At 48.6% G+C, this 20,795-nt stretch overlaps 1 protein-coding gene across 4 annotated transcripts in view; it reads right to left on the minus strand.

Annotated features, from left to right (window-relative positions):
- The window catches only part of LOC124006380 (endothelin-converting enzyme-like 1), a 60,125-nt gene extending 39,821 nt beyond the window's left edge, over positions 1 to 20,304 (minus strand). For 2 of the 4 annotated variants that reach the window (XR_006833770.1, XM_046316365.1), the window contains exons 1-6: positions 19,350 to 20,304; positions 10,088 to 11,274; positions 9,870 to 9,938; positions 9,534 to 9,644; positions 9,251 to 9,343; positions 7,562 to 7,686 (exon numbers count right to left, since the gene is read on the minus strand). Coding sequence is in view for 3 of the 4 variants with exons in the window: in XM_046316365.1 (XP_046172321.1) it covers positions 7,562 to 7,686; positions 9,251 to 9,343; positions 9,534 to 9,644; positions 9,870 to 9,938; positions 10,088 to 10,948 (1,259 nt within the window). In the remaining variant the exon portion in view is untranslated. The remainder of the gene's footprint in view (positions 1 to 7,561; positions 7,687 to 9,250; positions 9,344 to 9,533; positions 9,645 to 9,869; positions 9,939 to 10,087; positions 11,275 to 19,349) is intronic. The other 2 variants (XM_046316368.1, XM_046316367.1) reach the window with 2 other exon arrangements.
- Between the last annotated feature and the right edge of the window lie 491 nt (positions 20,305 to 20,795).

A 20,795-nucleotide genomic window follows, 5' to 3' on the forward strand; every position in this document is an offset into this window, starting at 1 on the left:
ATGAGTGATGAGGGAGGGAGGGAGGGGGGTATGAATGATGAGGGAGGGAGGGGGTATGAATGATGAGGGGAGGGGGAGTTAGTAGGATGAATGATGAGGGAGGGTATGAATGATGAGGGAGGGGTATGAGTGATGAGGGAGGGGGATGGGGGGGGTATGAATGATGAGGGAGGGAGTTAGTATGAATGATGAGGGAGGGAGGATGGGGAGTATGAATGATGAGGGAGGGAGTTAGTACGAATGATGAGGGAGGGAGGAGGGGGTATGAATGATGAGGGAGGGAGTTAGTATGAATGATGAGGGAGGGAGGAGGGGGTATGAATGATGAGGAGGGAGTTAGAGGATGAGGGAGGGGGAGGGTATGAATGATGAGGGAGGGAGTTAGTATGAATGATGAGGGAGGGAGGAGGGGGAGGGGGTATGAATGATGAGGGAGGGAGTTAGTATGAATGATGAGGGAGGGGGAGGGGGTATGAATGATGAGGGAGGGAGTTAGTATGAATGATGAGGGAGGGGTTAGTATGAATGAGGAGGGGATGAGGGGGTATGAGTGATGAGGGAGGGGGAGGGGTATGAATGATGAGGGAGGGGTATGAGTGATGAGGGAGGGGGAGGGGGTATGAATGATGAGGGAGGGAGTTAGTACGAATGATGAGGGAGGGGAGGGGGTATGAAAGATGAGGGAGGGAGTTAGTATGAATGATGATGGAGGGTATGAAGAATGAGGGAGGGGGTATGAAGAATGAGGGAGGGGGTATGAAGGATGAGGGAGGGGGAGGGGGAGTTGGAGGGGGATGGCGTATGAAGAATGAGGGGGGGTATGAAGGATGAGGGAGGGGGTATGAAGAATGAGGGAGGGGGTATGAAGGATGAGGGAGGGGGAGGGGGGGGAGGGGATGGCGTATGAAGAATGAGGGGGGGTATGAAGGATGAGGGAGGGGGTAAGAAGAATGAGGGAGGGGGTATGAAGGATGAGGGAGGGGGAGGGGGAGGGGGTATGAAGGATGAGGGGGGAGAGGGGGAGGGGGGTATGAAGGATGAGGGGGGAGAGGGGGGAGGGGGAGGGGGTATGAAGGATGAGGGGGAGAGGGGGGAGGGGGTATGAAGGATGAGGGGGAGAGGGAGGAGGGGGTATGAAGGATGAGGGAGGGGGTATGAAGAATGAGGGAGGGGGTATGAAGGATGAGGGAGGGGGAGGGGGGGAGGGGGGTATGAAGGATGAGGGGGAGAGGGGGAGGGGGGGTATGAAGAATGAGGGAGGGAGGTTGGAGGTATAGAGTATTGAAAGATAAAAAAGCTATACAGACAGACCATCAATTGAAATGTACTGTAATTGTAACTGTAATTATATGAACTAAAATGAACTGAGAGATAGTAGGCTACAGACAGACTACTACAGACTGGCATACAGACAGGTGTGAAGTGTAGTGTAGTGTAGAGTATAACACCAGTCAGTATTGGAGAGCTGTCAGCAGTAGTAACAGGCAACCTGACTCCCACTAGCCCTCACAGCCACCTCTGGAGTCTGGCAAGAGCAGCACAACACCCCCACATACACACATACTCAAAAACAAATGTATACACACTGTGACACTTCAACATGACACAAGGTATAGTAACAGCCCTAGTAAAACATGTGTATACACACTATGACACTACAACATGACACAATGTATAGTAACAGCCCTAGTAAAACATGTGTATACACACTATGACACTACAACATGACACAATGTATAGTAACAGCCCTAGTAAAACATGTGTATACACACTATGACACTACAACATGACACAATGTATAGTAACAGTGTCATGTTTTGTCATATATTGTCTTGTCCTTGTGCTTTCCCTTCTGTTCGTTTCCCCCTGCTGGTCTTATTAGGTTCGTTCCCTTTTTCTATCCCTCTCTCTCCCCCTCCCTCTCTCTCTTCTCTCTATCGTTCCGTTCCTGCTCCCAGCTGTTCCTCATTCTCCTAACTCACTCATTTACTCTTTTCACACCTGTCCCCTATTTTGCCCTCTGATTAGAGTCCCTATTTCTCCCCTTGTTTTCCGCTTCTGTCCTTGTCGGATCCTTGTATGATGTTTCGCTGTTCTGTGTCCTTGTCTCGCCCTGTCGTGTTTTGTCTCCTTCAGATGCTGCGTGTGAGCAGGTGTCTTAGTCTGCTACGGTCGGTGCCTTCCCGAAGCAACCTGCAGTCAATGGTCGAGTCTCCAGTCTGTCCTCGTTACTACGAGTGGATTTAATTTTTTTCCTGTTTTGTTTTCTTCTTGATTTTTCCAGGATTATTACCTTTGTCATATACTGGAATAAAGACTCTGTTTTCGTTAAGTCGGTTTTGGGTCCTCATTCACCAGCATAACAGAAGGATCCGACCAAGAATGGACCCAGCGACTACGGATTCTCGTAACACTGCCGTCGAGATCCAGGGAGCTATGCTCGGCAGACACGAGCAGGAATTGTCTGCTGCTCGTCATGCCGTTGAGACCCTGGCCGCTCAGGTTTCCGACCTCTCAGGACAGTTTCAGAGTCTTCGTCTCGTGCCACCAGCTACTTCCTGGTCTTCCGAGTCTCCGGAACCTAGGGTTAATAACCCACCATGTTACTCGGGGCAGCCCACTGAGTGCCGCTCCTTTCTCACCCAGTGTGATATTGTGTTCTCTCTCCAACCCAACACATACTCAAGAGAGAGGGCTCAGATTGCTTACGTCATTTCACTCCTTACTGGTCGGGCTCGAGAGTGGGGCACAGCTATCTGGGAGGCAAGGGCTGAGTGTTCTAACAATTATCTGAACTTTAAAGAGGAGATGATACGGGTTTTTGATCGTTCAGTTTTTGGTAGGGAGGCTTCTAGGGCCCTTGCTTCCCTATGTCAAGGTGATCGATCCATAACGGATTACTCTATAGAGTTTCGCACTCTTGCTGCCTCTAGTGACTGGAACGAGCCGGCGTTGCTCGCTTGTTTTCTGGAGGGACTCCACGCTGAGGTTAAGGATGAGATTCTCTCCCGGGAGGTTCCTTCCAGTGTGGATTCTTTGATTGCACTCGCCATCCGCATAGAACGACGGGTAGATCTTCGTCACCGAGCTCGTGGAAGAGAGCTCGCGTTAACGGTGTTCCCCCTCTCCGCATCGCAACCATCTCCTTCCTCCGGCTCAGAGACTGAGCCCATGCAGCTGGGAGGTATTCGCATCTCGACTAAGGAGAGGGAACGGAGGATCACCAACCGCCTCTGCCTCTATTGCGGTTCTGCTGGACATTTTGTCAATTCATGTCCAGTAAAAGCCAGAGCTCATCAGTAAGCGGAGGGCTACTGGTGAGCGCTACTACTCAGGTCTCTCCATCAAGATCCTGTACTACCATGTCGGTCCATCTACGCTGGACCGGTTCGGCTGCTTCATGCAGTGCCTTGATAGACTCTGGGGCTGAGGGTTGTTTTATGGACGAAGCATGGGCTCGGAAACATGACATTCCTCTCAGACAGTTAGGGAAGCCCACACCCATGTTCGCCTTAGATGGTAGTATTCTCCCCAGTATCAGATATGAGACACTACCTTTAACCCTCACAGTATCTGGTAACCACAGTGAGACCATTTCCTTTTTGATTTTTCGTTCACCTTTTACACCTGTTGTTTTGGGTCATCCCTGGCTAGTATGTCATAATCCTTCTATTAATTGGTCTAGTAATTCAATCCTATCCTGGAACGTTTCTTGTCATGTGAAGTGTTTAATGTCTGCTATCCCTCCTGTTTCTTCTGTCCCCTCTTCTCAGGAGGAACCTGGTGATTTGACAGGAGTGCCGGAGGAATATCATGATCTGCGCACGGTCTTCAGTCGGTCCAGAGCCAACTCCCTTCCTCCTCACCGGTCGTATGATTGTAGTATTGATCTCCTTCTGGGGACCACTCCCCCTCGGGGTAGACTATACTCTCTGTCGGCTCCCGAACGTAAGGCTCTCGAGGATTATTTGTCTGTTTCTCTTGACGCCGGCACCGTAGTGCCTTCTTCCTCTCCTGCCGGAGCGGGGTTTTTTTTTGTTAAGAAGAAGGACGGTACTCTGCGCCCCTGCGTGGATTATCGAGGGCTGAATGACATAACGGTTAAGAATCGTTATCCGCTTCCCCTTATGTCGTCAGCCTTCGAGATTCTGCAGGGAGCCAGGTTCTTTACTAAGTTGGACCTTCGTAATGCTTACCATCTCGTGCGCATCAGAGAGGGGGACGAGTGGAAAACGGTGTTTAACACTCCGTTAGGGCATTTTGAGTACCGGGTTCTGCCGTTTGGTCTCGCTAATGCTCCAGCTGTTTTTCAGGCATTAGTTAATGATGTACTGAGAGACATGCTGAACATCTTTGTTTTTGTCTACCTTGACGATATCCTGATTTTTTCACCGTCACTCGAGATTCATGTTCACCACGTTCGACGTGTACTCCAACGCCTTTTAGAGAATTGTCTCTACGTGAAGGCTGAGAAGTGCGCCTTTCATGTCTCCTCTGTCACATTTCTCGGTTCTGTTATTTCCGCTGAAGGCATTCAGATGGATCCCGCTAAGGTCCAGGCTGTCAGTGATTGGCCCGTTCCAAGGTCACGTGTCGAGTTGCAGCGCTTTCTAGGTTTCGCTAATTTCTATCGGCGTTTCATTCGTAATTTCGGTCAAGTTGCTGCCCCTCTCACAGCTCTTACTTCTGTCAAGACGTGCTTTAAGTGGTCCGGTTCCGCCCAGGGAGCTTTTGATCTCCTCAAGAAGCGTTTTACGTCCGCTCCTATCCTTGTTACTCCTGACGTCACTAAACAATTCATTGTCGAGGTTGACGCTTCAGAGGTGGGCGTGGGAGCCATTCTATCCCAGCGCTTCCAGTCTGACGATAAGGTCCATCCTTGCGCTTATTTTTCTCATCGCCTGTCGCCATCGGAACGCAACTATGATGTGGGTAACCGCGAACTGCTCGCCATCCGCTTAGCCCTAGGCGAATGGCGACAGTGGTTGGAGGGGGCGACCGTTCCTTTTGTCGTTTGGACTGACCATAAGAACCTTGAGTACATCCGTTCTGCCAAATGACTTAATGCACGTCAAGCTCGTTGGGCGTTGTTTTTCGCTCGTTTCGAGTTTGTGATTTCTTATCGCCCGGGTAAGAAGAACACCAAGCCTGATGCCTTATCCCGTCTCTTTAGTTCTTCTGTGGCTTCTACCGATCCCGAGGGGATTCTTCCTTATGGGCGTGTTGTCGGGTTAACTGTCTGGGGAATTGAGAGACAGGTTAAGCAAGCACTCACTCACACTGCGTCGCCGCGCGCTTGTCCTAGTAACCTTCTTTTCGTTCCTGTTTCTACTCGTCTGGCTGTTCTTCAGTGGGCTCACTCTGCCAAGTTAGCTGGCCATCCCGGCGTTCGAGGTACACTTGCTTCTATTCGCCAGCGGTTTTGGTGGCCTACTCAGGAGCGTGACACGCGCCGTTTCGTGGCTGCTTGTTCGGACTGCGCGCAGACTAAGTCAGGTAACTCTCCTCCTGCCGGTCGTCTCAGACCGCTTCCCATTCCTTCTCGACCATGGTCTCACATCGCCTTAGACTTCATTACCGGTCTGCCTTCGTCTGCGGGGAAGACTGTGATTCTTACGGTTGTCGATAGGTTCTCTAAGGCGGCACATTTCATTCCCCTCGCTAAGCTTCCTTCCGCTAAGGAGACGGCACAAATCATCATTGAGAATGTGTTCAGAATTCATGGCCTCCCGTTAGACGCCGTTTCAGACAGAGGTCCGCAATTCACGTCACAGTTTTGGAGGGAGTTCTGTTGTTTGATTGGTGCTTCCGTCAGTCTCTCTTCTGGTTTTCATCCCCAGTCTAACGGTCAAGCAGAAAGGGCCAATCAGACGATTGGTCGCATATTACGCAGCCTTTCTTTTAGAAACCCTGCGTCTTGGGCAGAACAGCTCCCCTGGGCAGAATACGCTCACAACTCGCTTCCTTCTTCTGCTACCGGGCTATCTCCGTTTCAGAGTAGTCTGGGGTACCAGCCTCCTCTGTTCTCGTCCCAGCTCGCCGAGTCCAGCGTTCCCTCCGCTCAGGCATTTGTCCAACGTTGTGAGCGCACCTGGAGGAGGGTGAGGTCTGCACTTTGCCGTTACAGGGCGCAGACTGTGAGAGCCGCCAATAAACGTAGGATTAAGAGTCCTAGGTATTGTCGCGGCCAGAGAGTGTGGCTTTCCACTCGTAACCTTCCCCTTACGACAGCTTCTCGTAAGTTGACTCCGCGGTTCATTGGTCCGTTCCGTGTCTCCCAGGTCGTCAATCCTGTCGCTGTGCGACTGCTTCTTCCGCGACATCTTCGTCGCGTCCACCCTGTCTTCCATGTCTCCTGTGTCAAGCCCTTTCTTCGCGCCCCGTTCGTCTCTCCCCCCGTCCTTGTCGAGGGCGCACCTATTTACAAGGTACGTAGGATCATGGACATGCGTTCTCGGGGAAGTGGTCACCAGTACTTAGTGGATTGGGAGGGTTACGGTCCTGAGGAGAGGAGTTGGGTTCCATCTCGGGACGTGCTGGACCGTTCGCTGATTGATGATTTCCTCCGTTGCCGCCAGGATTCCTCCTCGAGTGCGCCAGGAGGCGCTCGGTGAGTGGGGGGGTACTGTCATGTTTTGTCATATATTGTCTTGTCCTTGTGCTTTCCCTTCTGTTCGTTTCCCCCTGCTGGTCTTATTAGGTTAGTTCCCTTTTTCTATCCCTCTCTCTCCCCCTCCCTCTCTCTCTTCTCTCTATCGTTCCGTTCCTGCTCCCAGCTGTTCCTCATTCTCCTAACTCACTCATTTACTCTTTTCACACCTGTCCCCTATTTTGCCCTCTGATTAGAGTCCCTATTTCTCCCCTTGTTTTCCGCTTCTGTCCTTGTCGGATCCTTGTATGATGTTTCGCTGTTCTGTGTCCTTGTCTTGCCCTGTCGTGTTTTGTCTCCTTCAGATGCTGCGTGTGAGCAGGTGTCTTAGTCTGCTACGGTCGGTGCCTTCCCGAAGCAACCTGCAGTCAATGGTCGAGTCTCCAGTCTGTCCTCGTTACTACGAGTGGATTTAATTTTTTCCTGTTTTGTTTTCTTCTTGATTTTTCCAGGATTATTACCTTTGTCATATACTGGAATAAAGACTCTGTTTTCGTTAAGTCGCTTTTGGGTCCTCATTCACCAGCATAACAAACAGCCCTAGTAAAACATGTGTATACACACTATGACACTACAACATGACACAATGTATAGTAACAGCCCTAGTAAAACATGTGTATACACACTATGACACTACAACATGACACAATGTATAGTAACAGCCCTAGTAAAGGCCACACACACTAATTCAGCAACTCCTACAAAAATTCTTACACATCCTCAAAACTCATGTATCTTATGCCATTGATGTTCCATGTACTGTAACTCTAACTTTTGCATTCTTCCTCTGCCTCCCATCCTCCCACTCTTCACCTCCTCCCCTCCTCCCCCTCCCCCCCTCCTCCCACCCTCCCCTCCCCTCCTCCCACCCTTCCCCTCCTCCCCTCCTCTCACTCTCCCTATCTCTCTCACCTTTTGGAGGTGGTATTGATGATCTCTGAGACTTTCTCCATGTAGTCAGTAGCCAACACCACAATCTCTTCATCCTCAGAGAAGTTATCATGGAAGATTCTGTCCAACAAACGTTTCCAGTGCAGCTGTAGAGACAGGTTAGAGGAGAGGAGAGGAGAGGAGAGGAGAGGAGAGGAGAGGAGAGGAGAGGAGAGGAGAGGAGAGGAGAGGAGAGGAGAGGAGAGGAGAGGAGAGGAGAGGAGAGGAGGTTTGAGTTTTAGCAAGATAAGAAAAAAAGATTGTTAGAAACCCCTGCTCACAGTTTAGGTCATCCACAACACAAAGTTCCTCCTTAACTTCGGAGCATACAGCATCCCTGTAATCCCAAATGGTCTCATAATCTCCCACTATTATTAACAGGCAATAGTGGGATAGTAGATAAGAGTGAAAGAGAGTGAAAGAGGGAAAGGTGGAGAGGGATAAATCAACATAATTTGACCATGTCTGTCTGTCTGAGCGTGGACTGATAATCTTGAGCAGGAAAATAATCCTTCAGCAACAGGAAATGTGAATTATAATGTGGATTATAATGAATGTACATTTTTGTTAGGGTAAATCAAATCAGAAATTTCAAAGTGGAAATTTCAAACCTTAGAAGTTGTTTTAAAATCCAAATACACTACAAATTTGCATCTTGTGATGTGCAATAAAATTCTCAGCAACAAAAGAGTGATCAATTAAGATCCTACATCTGTATATCTAATTGTCCATCTGTCTAACCAACAGTTACAGCTACTGTCTATTACTCCTCCCCTGGGTTTTGCTGTCTGTCTCTACATCCATCTGTCTGTCTCTCTGTATGTCAATTCCACTCACCATTTGCATATTTTTAGTAATCTCTTTCACATTTCTTGTATTCTTTCTTTCTTTCTTTCTTTTTCTCTCATGTTTCTTTCTCTCGTTTTATGAGTGATGCTAGTGAAGCTCACATCATCCATCTCTCTCTCCTTTCATGTTCACTCCCCCCTTCTCTCCCCTCCCCTCCCCACCTTTCTTCTCCAATCAGAAGTGATGGAGCAGCTCTGAATTCTCCATCAGTTTTCTGCTGCTCTCCAACGCACCTTATGGCTCTCCCCTCCTGTCTTCCCCCCTCTACTCCCTCTTTCTCTACCCGCCCAGTCCCTCTCTTCCCCAGATTCATTCCATATGCTCCTACATCGGTTCCCCTCTGTCTCCTTTCCCCCCTCCTCCCTCCATCCTCCTTCTGTAGTCCCCCGTCGACCACCAATTTATCCCGTCCTCTCCCGTTCTCTACCCTCTCTCTCCCTCTCTTCCTCCCACCTCCCTCGTTCCGTAGCCCCCCCGTTGGTCTCCTTCTATCCCTGCAGGGCGGACAGCTTCGCTGAGCCACAGAGGCGTGAGTATGAACGGTTTACAGGGCGTAGAATGTCCCCCCGCCTTGCACGCACACACACTCTTCACAATGCTCTGCTGGAGTTCAGCTTTTAATCCATCATACTTCTGCCCACAGACACACACACACGCACACACACGCATGCACGCGCGCGCGCACACACACACACACACACACACACACACACACACACACACACACACACACACACACACACACACACACACACACACACACACACACACACACACACACACACACACAATAAATGTGTGTGTGGTGTGTGTGGTACTCACACTGGGAGCGATGTGCTGTAGTTTTCTCAGGGTGATGCGGTTGTACATAATGCTGATGTCCTTTCTCTGTTCATCATACTCAGACACAGTGATCTGAAACAGAGGGGAAGAAACATTAGAACTGAACACACACACACACACACACACACACACACACACACACACACACACACACACACACACACACACACACACACACACACACACACACACACACACACACACACACACACACACACACACACACACACACACACACACACACACACAGACATAGACTTACGCTGGCCAGGCGTGTTTCCAGCTGTAGGATCTCTTTGGACTTCTGAGTGGCATTGTGAGCTCCCAGCATGCTTAGCAGACGCTCCATTAGGGCCTTGTAAGCTGCCAGGATCTGTCCATGACATCATCATTAATGGACATTGGACAACAACATGACATCATTATTAATGGTCAATGGACAGCAGTGTGATATATGACGGAGCAGACAGGATAACAAAGGGAACAGCGATGACAGGAACAAACAGGTGGATAGATGGAAAAGAAAGGAGTGGGTCGATAAGTGAGCAGATGGAGAGATGGAGTGGTGGATAGAAAGAGGGAGGGGGTAATCATTTACCTTCACACTGTCCTCATCCTGACCCAGGTACAGAGTCCTCTCAGGCAGTGTGAGCCCCTCCTGATCAATCTATCAATACACACACAGTCAAGAGAACACATATGAACACGTGTAAACAACACTGACATGTAAGTAAACAGATGGTACATATATATCTGGCAGATGATAAACAGTAGGTGTTCACAGACAGACAGACACATACATACACACATTCTTACCCTGATAGCGTTGCGTGAGGAGTTCTTATCGTCTACGTTGACAGTGAGAGAGAAGAAGACAGCTGTGCTGTACACCCCCTGGGTCCTATAGAGCAGCTCATCAAAGTCTGGTCTGGCTGGTGCAGTACTGCTCTCCCAGCCCGCACCACCAGAGGGCACTCCAACCAGGTCCCACCCGCCACAGCTGTCAATCACCTCTGTCATGGGCCCCGACCCCAGCTTGTCAATCTCCTGGATGTTCACACAGGAGCGGTAGAACTCTTTCACCTTGCGTTCCGCCGAGTCCACGGTGTGCCGACGCACAGGCTCCAGCAGGAGGCGTCGTAGCTTCTCCTCATTGTGCTCTCCGATGGCGGTGATGATGCCATAGCTCAGCTTGTCCTCTGGGATGCCATGGCGTCGTAGCCAGCCGCCACAGGCAAAGCTGTAGAAGTCCTGGCAGGGCTGGATGGTGGGGTCGATGTTGGCCTGGACGAAGCGTGCAGCTCGGACTAACGAGCGTTTCTTCTGGCAGTCCTGTCTGCAGTGCGCCTCCTGCTGGAAGTCGAGGGAGATGTATTTGAGTGCCAGCATGCTGCCCAGGATGACACACATCCCCGCAGCGAACACCAGAGCAGAGAGCAGGCAGATCTCCCTGCGGCTCCATCGAGGAAGTCCCTGTCCGCTGTTGATGCCACTCAGGTCCCGACTCCGATCACTAGCCCCACCCCCTTTGCCTCGGCCCCGCCCAACATTACGGTCCAGGCTCCCACCCAAGTGCAGGCTCATGCCGTTGCTAAGGGTGCCACTGCTATAGCGACCACCATACTTGACCTCCTGGAACTCATCGTAGTGGGCCGTGAGGGAGTATGTCTTCTCCATGGCAACGAGGGTTGATTAGCGTTACGTTGTTGAAAAGAGAGACTGATAGAGGGAGTGGTGGAAGGTGGTAGAGAGAGAGGAGTCTTTCAGATGGCCATGTCCCTCCAGGCCTGATATGAGAGAGGAGGGCGCCTACTAGAGGGCTAAAGGGGTAACGCAGCCCAAATGCCCTTGGCTCTTCTGAACACACTGCCTCTTGTATGTCTCCTCTGCTACCCTTACCGTTAGAGAGTTAGGGACCACTGAGGCTATCTCTCTTCTTGTCTGTCAGTGAATCTCTTGGGTCTTGGTCTCTTTCCTTTCCCCCCAGTGAAGCCTCAGCCTGTCTTTCAATAGAAAAGGAGGAGAGGGAATTCTTATTTTTTAACCTTTACTTAACTAGGCAAGTCAATTAAGAACAAGTTCTTATTTACAATGATGGTCTACCCCGGCCAAACCCTAACCTGGACGAGCCTGGGCCAATTGTACGCCGCCCTATGGGACTCTCAATCACAGCCGACTGTGATACAGCCTGGAATCAAACCAGGGTCTGTAGGGACGCCTCTTGCAATGAAATGCAGTGCCTCAGACTGCTGCGCCACTCGGGAGGTAAAGGGAGGGAGGGGCGATGACACAGAAGATGGAATACATGATTACAACACAGAGATGACTAAGAGTACTGTCTGTTGAGATGCTCTTTTTTTTCTTTCTTTCATTCTGTCATTCTTTCCTAAAGTTATTTCGGATTGATTTCTGACACCCATCAATCAGGGAGATTATGTTGCTCTGTGACTCATGACTTTGGATGGATCGATAGGGAGTAGGGGAGGAGAGAGGGAGGGTTAGGAAGATGGAGAGAGAGGATGAGGGGAGGAGAAGAGAGAGGGAGGGAAGGAGAGGAGAGAGAGAGGGGGAGGAGGGGCAGACAGAGATGGAAAGATGGGAATGGTGTGGGGGAGTTATTTAGACAGGCAGGAATGGACATTCTGCAGAATTGCTTGTGAGGACACACACACACACACACACACACACACACACACACACACACACACACACACACACACACACACACACACACACACACACACACACACACACACACACACACACACACACACACACACACACACACACACACACACACACACACACACACATACATACATACATACATACATACATACATACATACATACATACATACATACATACATACATACATACATACATACATACATACATACATACATACATACATACATACATACATACACACACACACACACATATACCAGCCAGGTCACCTGTGATACAAGTCAGTATTCAATGTCCATCCATGTCTGATGATGTGGAAACTGGCCACTACGGGCAACAGTGAGCGTGGTTACCTTCAAGGATGTTTTGGTTTTGCTATGGTGTTGTGGACAGAGATGGAATGATTCAAGCTCAAATCCAGTGTTAGAAATGTATTTTTGTTTTAAGCCTATCCCAAACCTTAACCATTTGTAGTTAATGCCTAACCTTACATTTCTGAGTTAATGCCTAAACTTCACCTTAAACACTTTGAAATTTGACGTTTGGGATAACTTTGAAATTTGACGTTTAAGAAACATGGATGAACATCTAATTCTGACATGAGATGGTGAGAGTTAGTAGCACACACACACACACGTAAAAAAAGTATAAATTAACAGAGATCGCTATCTCAGGTTTCAGAAGTTCGATAAGTCTGAGAATGGCTTTTCATTATTGTGGATTGTGACAAACAGCAATACACACCCATCATCATAACACATATACACACAGACACAAACACACACACATGTTTTGCCTCAGGAAAGTGAGCAGAGAGATCAAAGATTTGGAAAGTGGGCAGACTGCTCCAGATCCTCAATACATCACATGTGTAGTATGCCAGGGTGTGTGTTGAGGCCCAGGGTGTGTGTTGAGGCCTAGGGTGTGTGTTGAGGCCCAGAGTGTGTGTTGAGGCCCAGGATGTGTGCTGAGGCCCAGGGTGTGTGTTGAGGCCCAGGGTGTGTATTGAGGCCCTGGGTGTGTGTTGAGGCCCAGGGTGTGTGTTGAGGCCCAGGGTGTGTGTTGAGGCCCAGGGTGTGTGTTGAGGCCCTGGGTGTGTGTTGAGGCCCTGGGTGTGTGTTGAGGCCCAGGGTGTGTGTTGAGGCCCAGGGTGTGTGTTGAGGCCCTGGGTGTGTGTTGAGGCCCAGGGTGTGTGTTGAGGCCCAGGGTGTGTGTTGAGGCCCTGGGTGTGTGTTGAGGCCAAGGGTGTGTGTTGAGGCCCAGGGTGTGTGTTGAGGCCCTGGGTGTGTGTTGAGGCCCTGGGTGTGTGTTGAGACCCAGGGTGTGTGTTGAGGCCCAGGGTGTGTGTTGAGGCCCAGGGTGTGTGTTGAGGCCCTGGGTGTGTGTTGAGGCCCAGGGTGTGTGTTGAGGCCCAGGGTGTGTGTTGAGGCCCAGGGTGTGTGTTGAGGCCCTGGGTGTGTGTTGAGGCCCAGGGTGTGTGTTGAGGCCTAGGGTGTGTGTTGAGGCCCAGGGTGTGTGTTGAGGCCCAGGGTGTGTGTTGAGGCCCTGGGTGTGTGTTGAGGCCCAGGGTGTGTGTTGAGGCCCAGGGATGTGTGTTGAGGCCCAGGGTGTGTGTTGAGGCCCAGGGATGTGTGTTGAGGCCCAGGGTGTGTGTTGAGACCCAGGGATGTGTGTTGAGGCCCAGGGTGTGTGTTGAGGCCCAGGGTGTGTGTTGAGGCCCTGGGTGTGTGTTGAGGCCCAGGGTGTGTGTTGAGGCCCAGGGTGTGTGTTGAGGCCCAGGGTGTGTGTTGAGGCCCAGGGTGTGTGTTGAGGCCCAGGGTGTGTGTTGAGGCCCTGGGTGTGTGTTGAGGCCCAGGGTGTGTGTTGAGGCCTAGGGTGTGTGTTGAGGCCCAGGGTGTGTGTTGAGGCCCAGGGTGTGTGTTGAGGCCCTGGGTGTGTGTTGAGGCCCAGGGTGTGTGTTGAGGCCCAGGGATGTGTGTTGAGGCCCAGGGTGTGTGTTGAGGCCCAGGGATGTGTGTTGAGGCCCAGGGTGTGTGTTGAGACCCAGGGATGTGTGTTGAGGCCCAGGGTGTGTGTTGAGGCCCAGGGTGTGTGTTGAGGCCCTGGGTGTGTGTTGAGGCCCAGGGTGTGTGTTGAGGCCCAGGGTGTGTGTTGAGGCCCAGGGTGTGTGTTGAGGCCCAGGGTGTGTGTTGAGGCCCTGGGTGTGTGTTGAGGCCCAGGGTGTGTGTTGAGGCCCAGGGTGTGTGTTGAGGCCCAGGGTGTGTGTTGAGGCCCTGGGTGTGTGTTGAGGCCCAGGGTGTGTGTTGAGGCCCAGGGATGTGTGTTGAGGCCCTGGGTGTGTGTTGAGGCCCAGGGTGTGTGTTGAGGCCCAGGGATGTGTGTTGAGGCCCTGGGTGTGTGTTGAGGCCCAGGGTGTGTGTTGAGGCCCAGGGATGTGTGTTGAGGCCCAGTGATGTGTGTTGAGGCCCAGGGTGTGTGTTGAGGCCCAGGGTGTGTGTTGAGGCCCAGGGTGTGTGTTGAAACCCTGGGTGTGTGTTGAGGCCCAGGGTGTGTGTTGAGGCCCAGGGTGTGTGTTGAGGCCCAGGGTGTGTGTTGAGGCCCAGGGTGTGTGTTGAGGCCCAGGGTGTGTGTTGAGACCCAGGGTGTGTGTTGAGGCCCAGGGATGTATGTTGAGGCAACAGTGTGTGAGCATCTGGCTCTGTGTTTGTTTGGCTGCTACTAGTCTACCAAATCAAGCCAGTGAGTTGTATTTCCCTTTCATTTACACTTGGCAGCCATTGTAATTGTGATTATCTTTCTCTACAATTCATTATTGAAGAGTTTAATTCCAAAACGATGTATCCACCAATTTTTAACATTTGTGTTTTTTCATCAGAAAGGATTTCTTATGGGTGTCTTCATTTGTGTGTAAAATATTATTGTTCTCAGATTTCAGATGTGTATGAAAATGTATTTTTAGCAAAAAGCTATATATCCATTGTTTAGCTGGAATAGAATGTTCGTATCCTGTATATTTGATTGTGATATGTGGTGGCCTCAACTAGCTACAGTATCTTCAGATGACTACATTTACTGTAAGTCACTCTGGATAAGAACATCTACTAAATAACTAAAATGTCAAATGTAAATGTTTTACATCAAATCTCACATTACTTGTTAGGAATTATTATTTCTAATTATTTTACAAATATTGATGTTACAAATGTATAATTTGTCAATTTCATTATTAAAAGTGTAGTTATTTGCTACATTTAACTCAGTAAAACCAGGCAGTACTTCTTATTTCTCTGAGTGATGTGAAAATACAGCTTTTTGCCAAAAAACATTATTATGTGTCTCTCTGAAATGAAACCATCAAGTGATAGATTTTAAACAAATACATCTCTGTCATTGAACAAACCCATGCCATGATTAGATATTGAAAAAAACACACCAATCTCTTTCATAAGTTCTTTAAACAATGTAAGCTAATTTAACAACATTTCAGAAAATGGATATATGGCGTTTTGGAATGAAACTTTTCAATATGTACTCTATGATGACCTGACGTCTACTATATTCCAGTAAACCAAATATTGGTTTTGTGTGTAAAAACATTAGATAAACCCTGTGCACAACAGTGGATCTAGGTCCAGTGCTGGTTTTGCCAGGAACAATTAGTATTCATAAACAAGAGTATAAACCGCACACTGAAAAAATAATAAAAATAAGTACACACCAAAGTCATTGTTTTTGAGTCTGAGTAAGAACAACACACAAACAGTCTGCATTATATCAGCGTATGTGTGTCCAGAATCTGAATTTCAGCATGTCTGTGTATAACTAGATCTAACTATAATTGTTGTTTGCATAATCTGTAACAGGATAAGAGGGGAGGAAGAGAGGAGGGGAGGAAGATGATGTGTGTTCGGAGGGAGAGACATTGGGGACAGAGACACAATCACATCAATGACCTGCCTCCCACTGATGAGATGCCAGACTGCAAATCAACATTGCTATTCACACCTGCTCAACTTTAGCCAGTACAGGAACTATAGAGAGGAGGAAGAGAGGAGGAGAGGAGAGGGGGAGAAAGAGTGGTGGAGGCAGAGTTGTTTCTCTGTGTGTGAGGAGAGAACACACTGGGCACATATGTCAATTCAATGTCTAGTTTTGATTTCAATTTGATTGAGTTGTCAACTATTGTAATTTCATTGTGAAATCAACAAAAAAATCTCACCATGTCATTGGATGTAGGTTAAAAGTTGCGTGAAAAATACAAAATAACCTTACGTTGAATACTTTTTGCAAATCCCATAACATAGATTTTTGGAGTTGAAAGGACATGGAAACAACGTTGATTCAACCAGTTTTTGCCCAGTGGGAATGGGGGAAAGGGGGAAGAGAGAAAGTTCAATCAAGGGAGAGATGGAGTGAGGTAGAAAATATGTGTTGCTCTCTTTGTGGAAGAAAAAAGGGTTACAGAAAAAGGGTTGACTGTGAATAGAGCCCCACAGTGGAGGTGTCATAATACCCATAAAACCTTGCGGTCAAACAGGGAAATGGTTCCAATTGTTTATCCACTATTCATTTTTCCCGTATGGGATTTTTATAAACACTTAAAATAAGGGCAGTGTTTCATGTAGGCTTACCCTGGAGTGATATTTTGATAACCATGTAAATCTCTCTTGGACAAGGTGACTTTTATTAATATGTTTGGCTCTATTTACACTCCGATTCAAAAATGCTAATTAGCATCAAAGTAGACATCAAGCAAAACTACACATCCCTGCAAGCTCCTGCATGGCATCTCTAGCTGACACATTTGCTAACAAGTGTGTGTGTGTGTGGGGGTGGGGGGGGTACTGCGGTGAAGGGGGAATGGTGTTTCTTCACAAGATATCATTATCTATCCTCTCCATCATCCATCACGAGTCACAACTCTCCCCCTCTTTCACACACACACATTACAAACATACTTACTCACACTCCCCAGGCACCCACCTTATGCTGTATCTCTTATCAACATACACACAAAGACACAAATTGGTAGGATAGCCTCGAGCATGGAGAGGGACACACACACACTCTTACATCCAATCTGTCCTTAAAACAATTACAGAATCAAAGCACACACAAACTGAGTCCTCTTGCAGTGGGCAGACATTAACTTGTGTTGCCCACACTGCGTGGCTAATGGATTGGATCTGAGTGGCATCACTATGAGACGAGAGGCTGATGAATGGCTCTATACCAGACATGATAGGTCTAATGTCTGAGAGTGATATTAATGCTGCTCTCTGTCCTGCACAGTCCATACACACATTCTTATACACGGATTCACACACACAAATACTCTCTCTCTCTCTCTCTCTCTCTCTCTCTCTCTCTCTCTCTCTCTCTCTCTCTCTCTCTCTCTCTCTCTCTCTTTTTCTCTCTCTCTCTCTGTCTCTCTCTCTGTCTCTCTCTCTCTTTCTCTCTCTCGCTCTCTGTCTCTCTCTGTCTCTCTCGCTCTCTGTCTCTCTCTCACACACACACACACACACACACACACACACACACACACACACACACACACACACACACACACACACACACACACACACACACACACACACACACACACACACACACACACACACACACACACACACACACACACACACACACACACACACACACACAGTCTAAATGCATCATAAATACACTCAGGATGATGCATAGTACCCAACCAGTTGTCAAGCTCTTCTAATATATAACCTATCTGGAGGAGCACATAGATAGCAGCAGGCCAAAGTCCAGTTCAAACAACTCTAGGCACATACACACGCACGAAAACACACATAAATAAAACATTATTATACATAAACATTGCACACAAGAAACCTCTGTTATGCACAAAAGCCCACCACACCCATCTTGGCCAGAGTATGGCCTAGGTCCCTAACCACCCTCCATAAATCCTAGATACGATCAATGGACCGAAGGGCACCACGCCCGAGGGATCAGGTTCAGATCAATGCTATTATTATCCAATTCATTTCAGCGCAAAATAGGTTATCGTATAGAATGGGAGCAGGGGAGGGCGCACGCGTCTCTGGCTTTCCTGCCGCCTACCCTGCACGCGCAACCACACAGACCGGGCATGGAGACCCGGGTCAGCGCCATACTGTAAAAATTTCTATTTTCTTCTAATCAAAGTGGTCACGGATCACATTCAGCGGTACTGGAGTTTCTGAGCAGGCCGGTTCCCACTTACTCTTATCGCCGCCTGCCAGATTCTGCACACACAACAGAGTTCCGTAGTGATGGTGTAGGGGCTAAAGACAGCTATAGTGTGACATCGTTTTCGAGAACACTGTTGCAAAAGGACCAAAGGGAACCTGAAACATAACTACTTCTCACAAGAATGTACACTTTCCGTGTCTCTCTTACACACAGTCACTCGTACTCATGTGTGACATAACCACACACACGCACACACACGCGTTCCCGGGGATCGTTTAACCACTAGCTGGACCGCTATTGCACAAATAATTGAGCGTCCCAGACCCACCAGAGCATCCCGGGTCCCTTCCTTTCTCCCCTGTCACGCAGCCACCAGGCGCGGGCTGCTAACTCAATTAACCCGGCTAGGGTGACCCCATCGAGCCCCTACACACACAGTCAATACGCTCGCTACCGCCACTCGATATTATTGGAGTCACTGAAATTGATACGAGGATAAGCCGCGGAGCTACGAGAGTGAGAACGAGTCGGGACTCCCGAGTGGCGCAGCGGTCTAAGCACAGCATCTCAGTGCTAGAGGCGTCACTACAGACCCTGGTTCGATTCCAGGCTGTATCACAACCGGCCGTCATTGGGAGTCTCATAGGGGAGCACACAATTGGCCCAGCGTCGTCCGGGTTTGGCCGGTGTAGGCCGTCACAGTAAATAAGAATTTGTTCTTAACTGACTTGTCTAGTTAAAAAATTTAAAAAGGGGTTGCAGATGATCGGAGAGCTCTCTGTTTCTTTGTACCCCGTGGAAAATTCATGGCGCATGAAATAGCCTCCTAATCTTATTCTGACATCATTTTGTTTTCAGTTGTCAAAGTCAATAATATGAATCTTTATAACTTTTATATTAAACGTTCTCACCATCACTCATATGGGATGTGGTGGTTGCATTGGTCCCACTGGAGAAACCAGAGCACTGCGCCCCGTTTAGCATACATGGGCTTTAGAACACATTCATCAAGCAGAGGATCGTGAAATAACACATTAACATTCTACTGTCTGTCAGTGGCTATGAATGTGATAGAAAACAGTATTAACTTGACGTCAGTGCTGTTGCAAACAGATCTAACTGCTGGGAATTAGACAGACATGCCACGATAGAAATGTAGAATGGGTACACACACACTTACCGGCACAAATGCAGTGTTCAGAGTCTTTCCGTGCGCTTTTGATGCAAGTGTGGTCTGCGATAGTGGTTCAGATCGTGTCCTGTCCATGCATGTACATACAGAAGCTGGTCAGAGAACTAGACGCTCTGAAACATGCCACTCACTGCAAATCCAAAGACCCGAATAGGAGCAGCGCTCATTTGCTCAACAGGACTGTGTGTTAGAGAGAGAGAGAGTGAGAGAGAGCGTGTGTGACAGACAGGGAGATAGAGGAGTTGGGAAGGGGAGAGAGAGACTAAGATGGACGATGTAGCCTACCACCACCACGGGAGCGAATAAGTGAGTAGCCTGTCGTTCAATGTTACTACTATAATAAGTGAGTAGACTTTCGTTCAATGTTGCCAGTTGAATCATCTCATCAAATATGAACAACACAATCACTAGGCTATAGCCTAAACATAACGAAATAGTCCAAATGATTATCAAAAGTCAGTTGTACAGGTTATTAAACTGCTGAGAAATCTCATCCAAGCCCAGAGAGCCACACAGAATGCAAACATTCTAGTTACTATGCAAATCAGTTCAATAACTGCCCATTTCATTAAACCTTAGCCTATCTCATAGTGCATTTGCCAGAATGAGAGGTGGCGGGAAACCATGCTGTTGCGCGCGATCTTGACGTTCAAGACTGATGATCAAGTTGTAAAGATGTCAACAGATGGGCAAAATAAATCAAACACAGTTCCGTTGCTTTCCATGTCTTCCCGGTGCCTGGATAAACTAACCATTTGCTGATCCTCAGCCCTCACCCACCCAAAGAGGTGTCGTATGTGTCAAATTACTTCGAGTCCAGAATGTCTATAGCCATGTATCGACAGTTTTCACTTTAACCCCGGTCAGTGTGTAGAACTCATTAGTGTCGTGTATTACCAAGCTACTGTCTAGCCTCGCCTAGCTCTGATGGAAATTGAAAGGTGATAAAGAGTAGACACTGAGCCGGTCCACAGTAGACCTGTCTAATCTGCTCGTTCTGGTGTAACGTCCACGGGACGGAGCACTCGGCGAAATTACACTGCGAGTGAGACACCTAGCCTACAGTCATATAATTTAACAAGCCCCTGTACGGTAGGGAGGAACGGGGTATCGGTTAGGACACCGACTGTGAACAGATGAGCCACGATCGATGAGGGTTTTGATGAGGGGCTTTCAGGTGAGTGACGCGCGCGGATACCATGGGACTTGTATTTATTCGAGTTTAATGAAGGTGTTATTTACTACGCACCTGCCGCCAGTGACACGAAGGAGGAAACCCACACCATGTTAATCTCACCCATACAACCACTTCAGGACAAATATCGAAGAGTTTATAAACCATAAATCTTGAGTCTATTTTTGAGAATCTAAAAATATCAATTAAGTAGGCTACTGGTTCATTCAGCGCCAGGGCCCCTTGCAATAGGCCTACAT

This window comes from Oncorhynchus gorbuscha, linkage group LG19 (genome assembly GCF_021184085.1).
Source record: "Oncorhynchus gorbuscha isolate QuinsamMale2020 ecotype Even-year linkage group LG19, OgorEven_v1.0, whole genome shotgun sequence".
Taxonomy (NCBI): domain Eukaryota; kingdom Metazoa; phylum Chordata; class Actinopteri; order Salmoniformes; family Salmonidae; genus Oncorhynchus; species Oncorhynchus gorbuscha.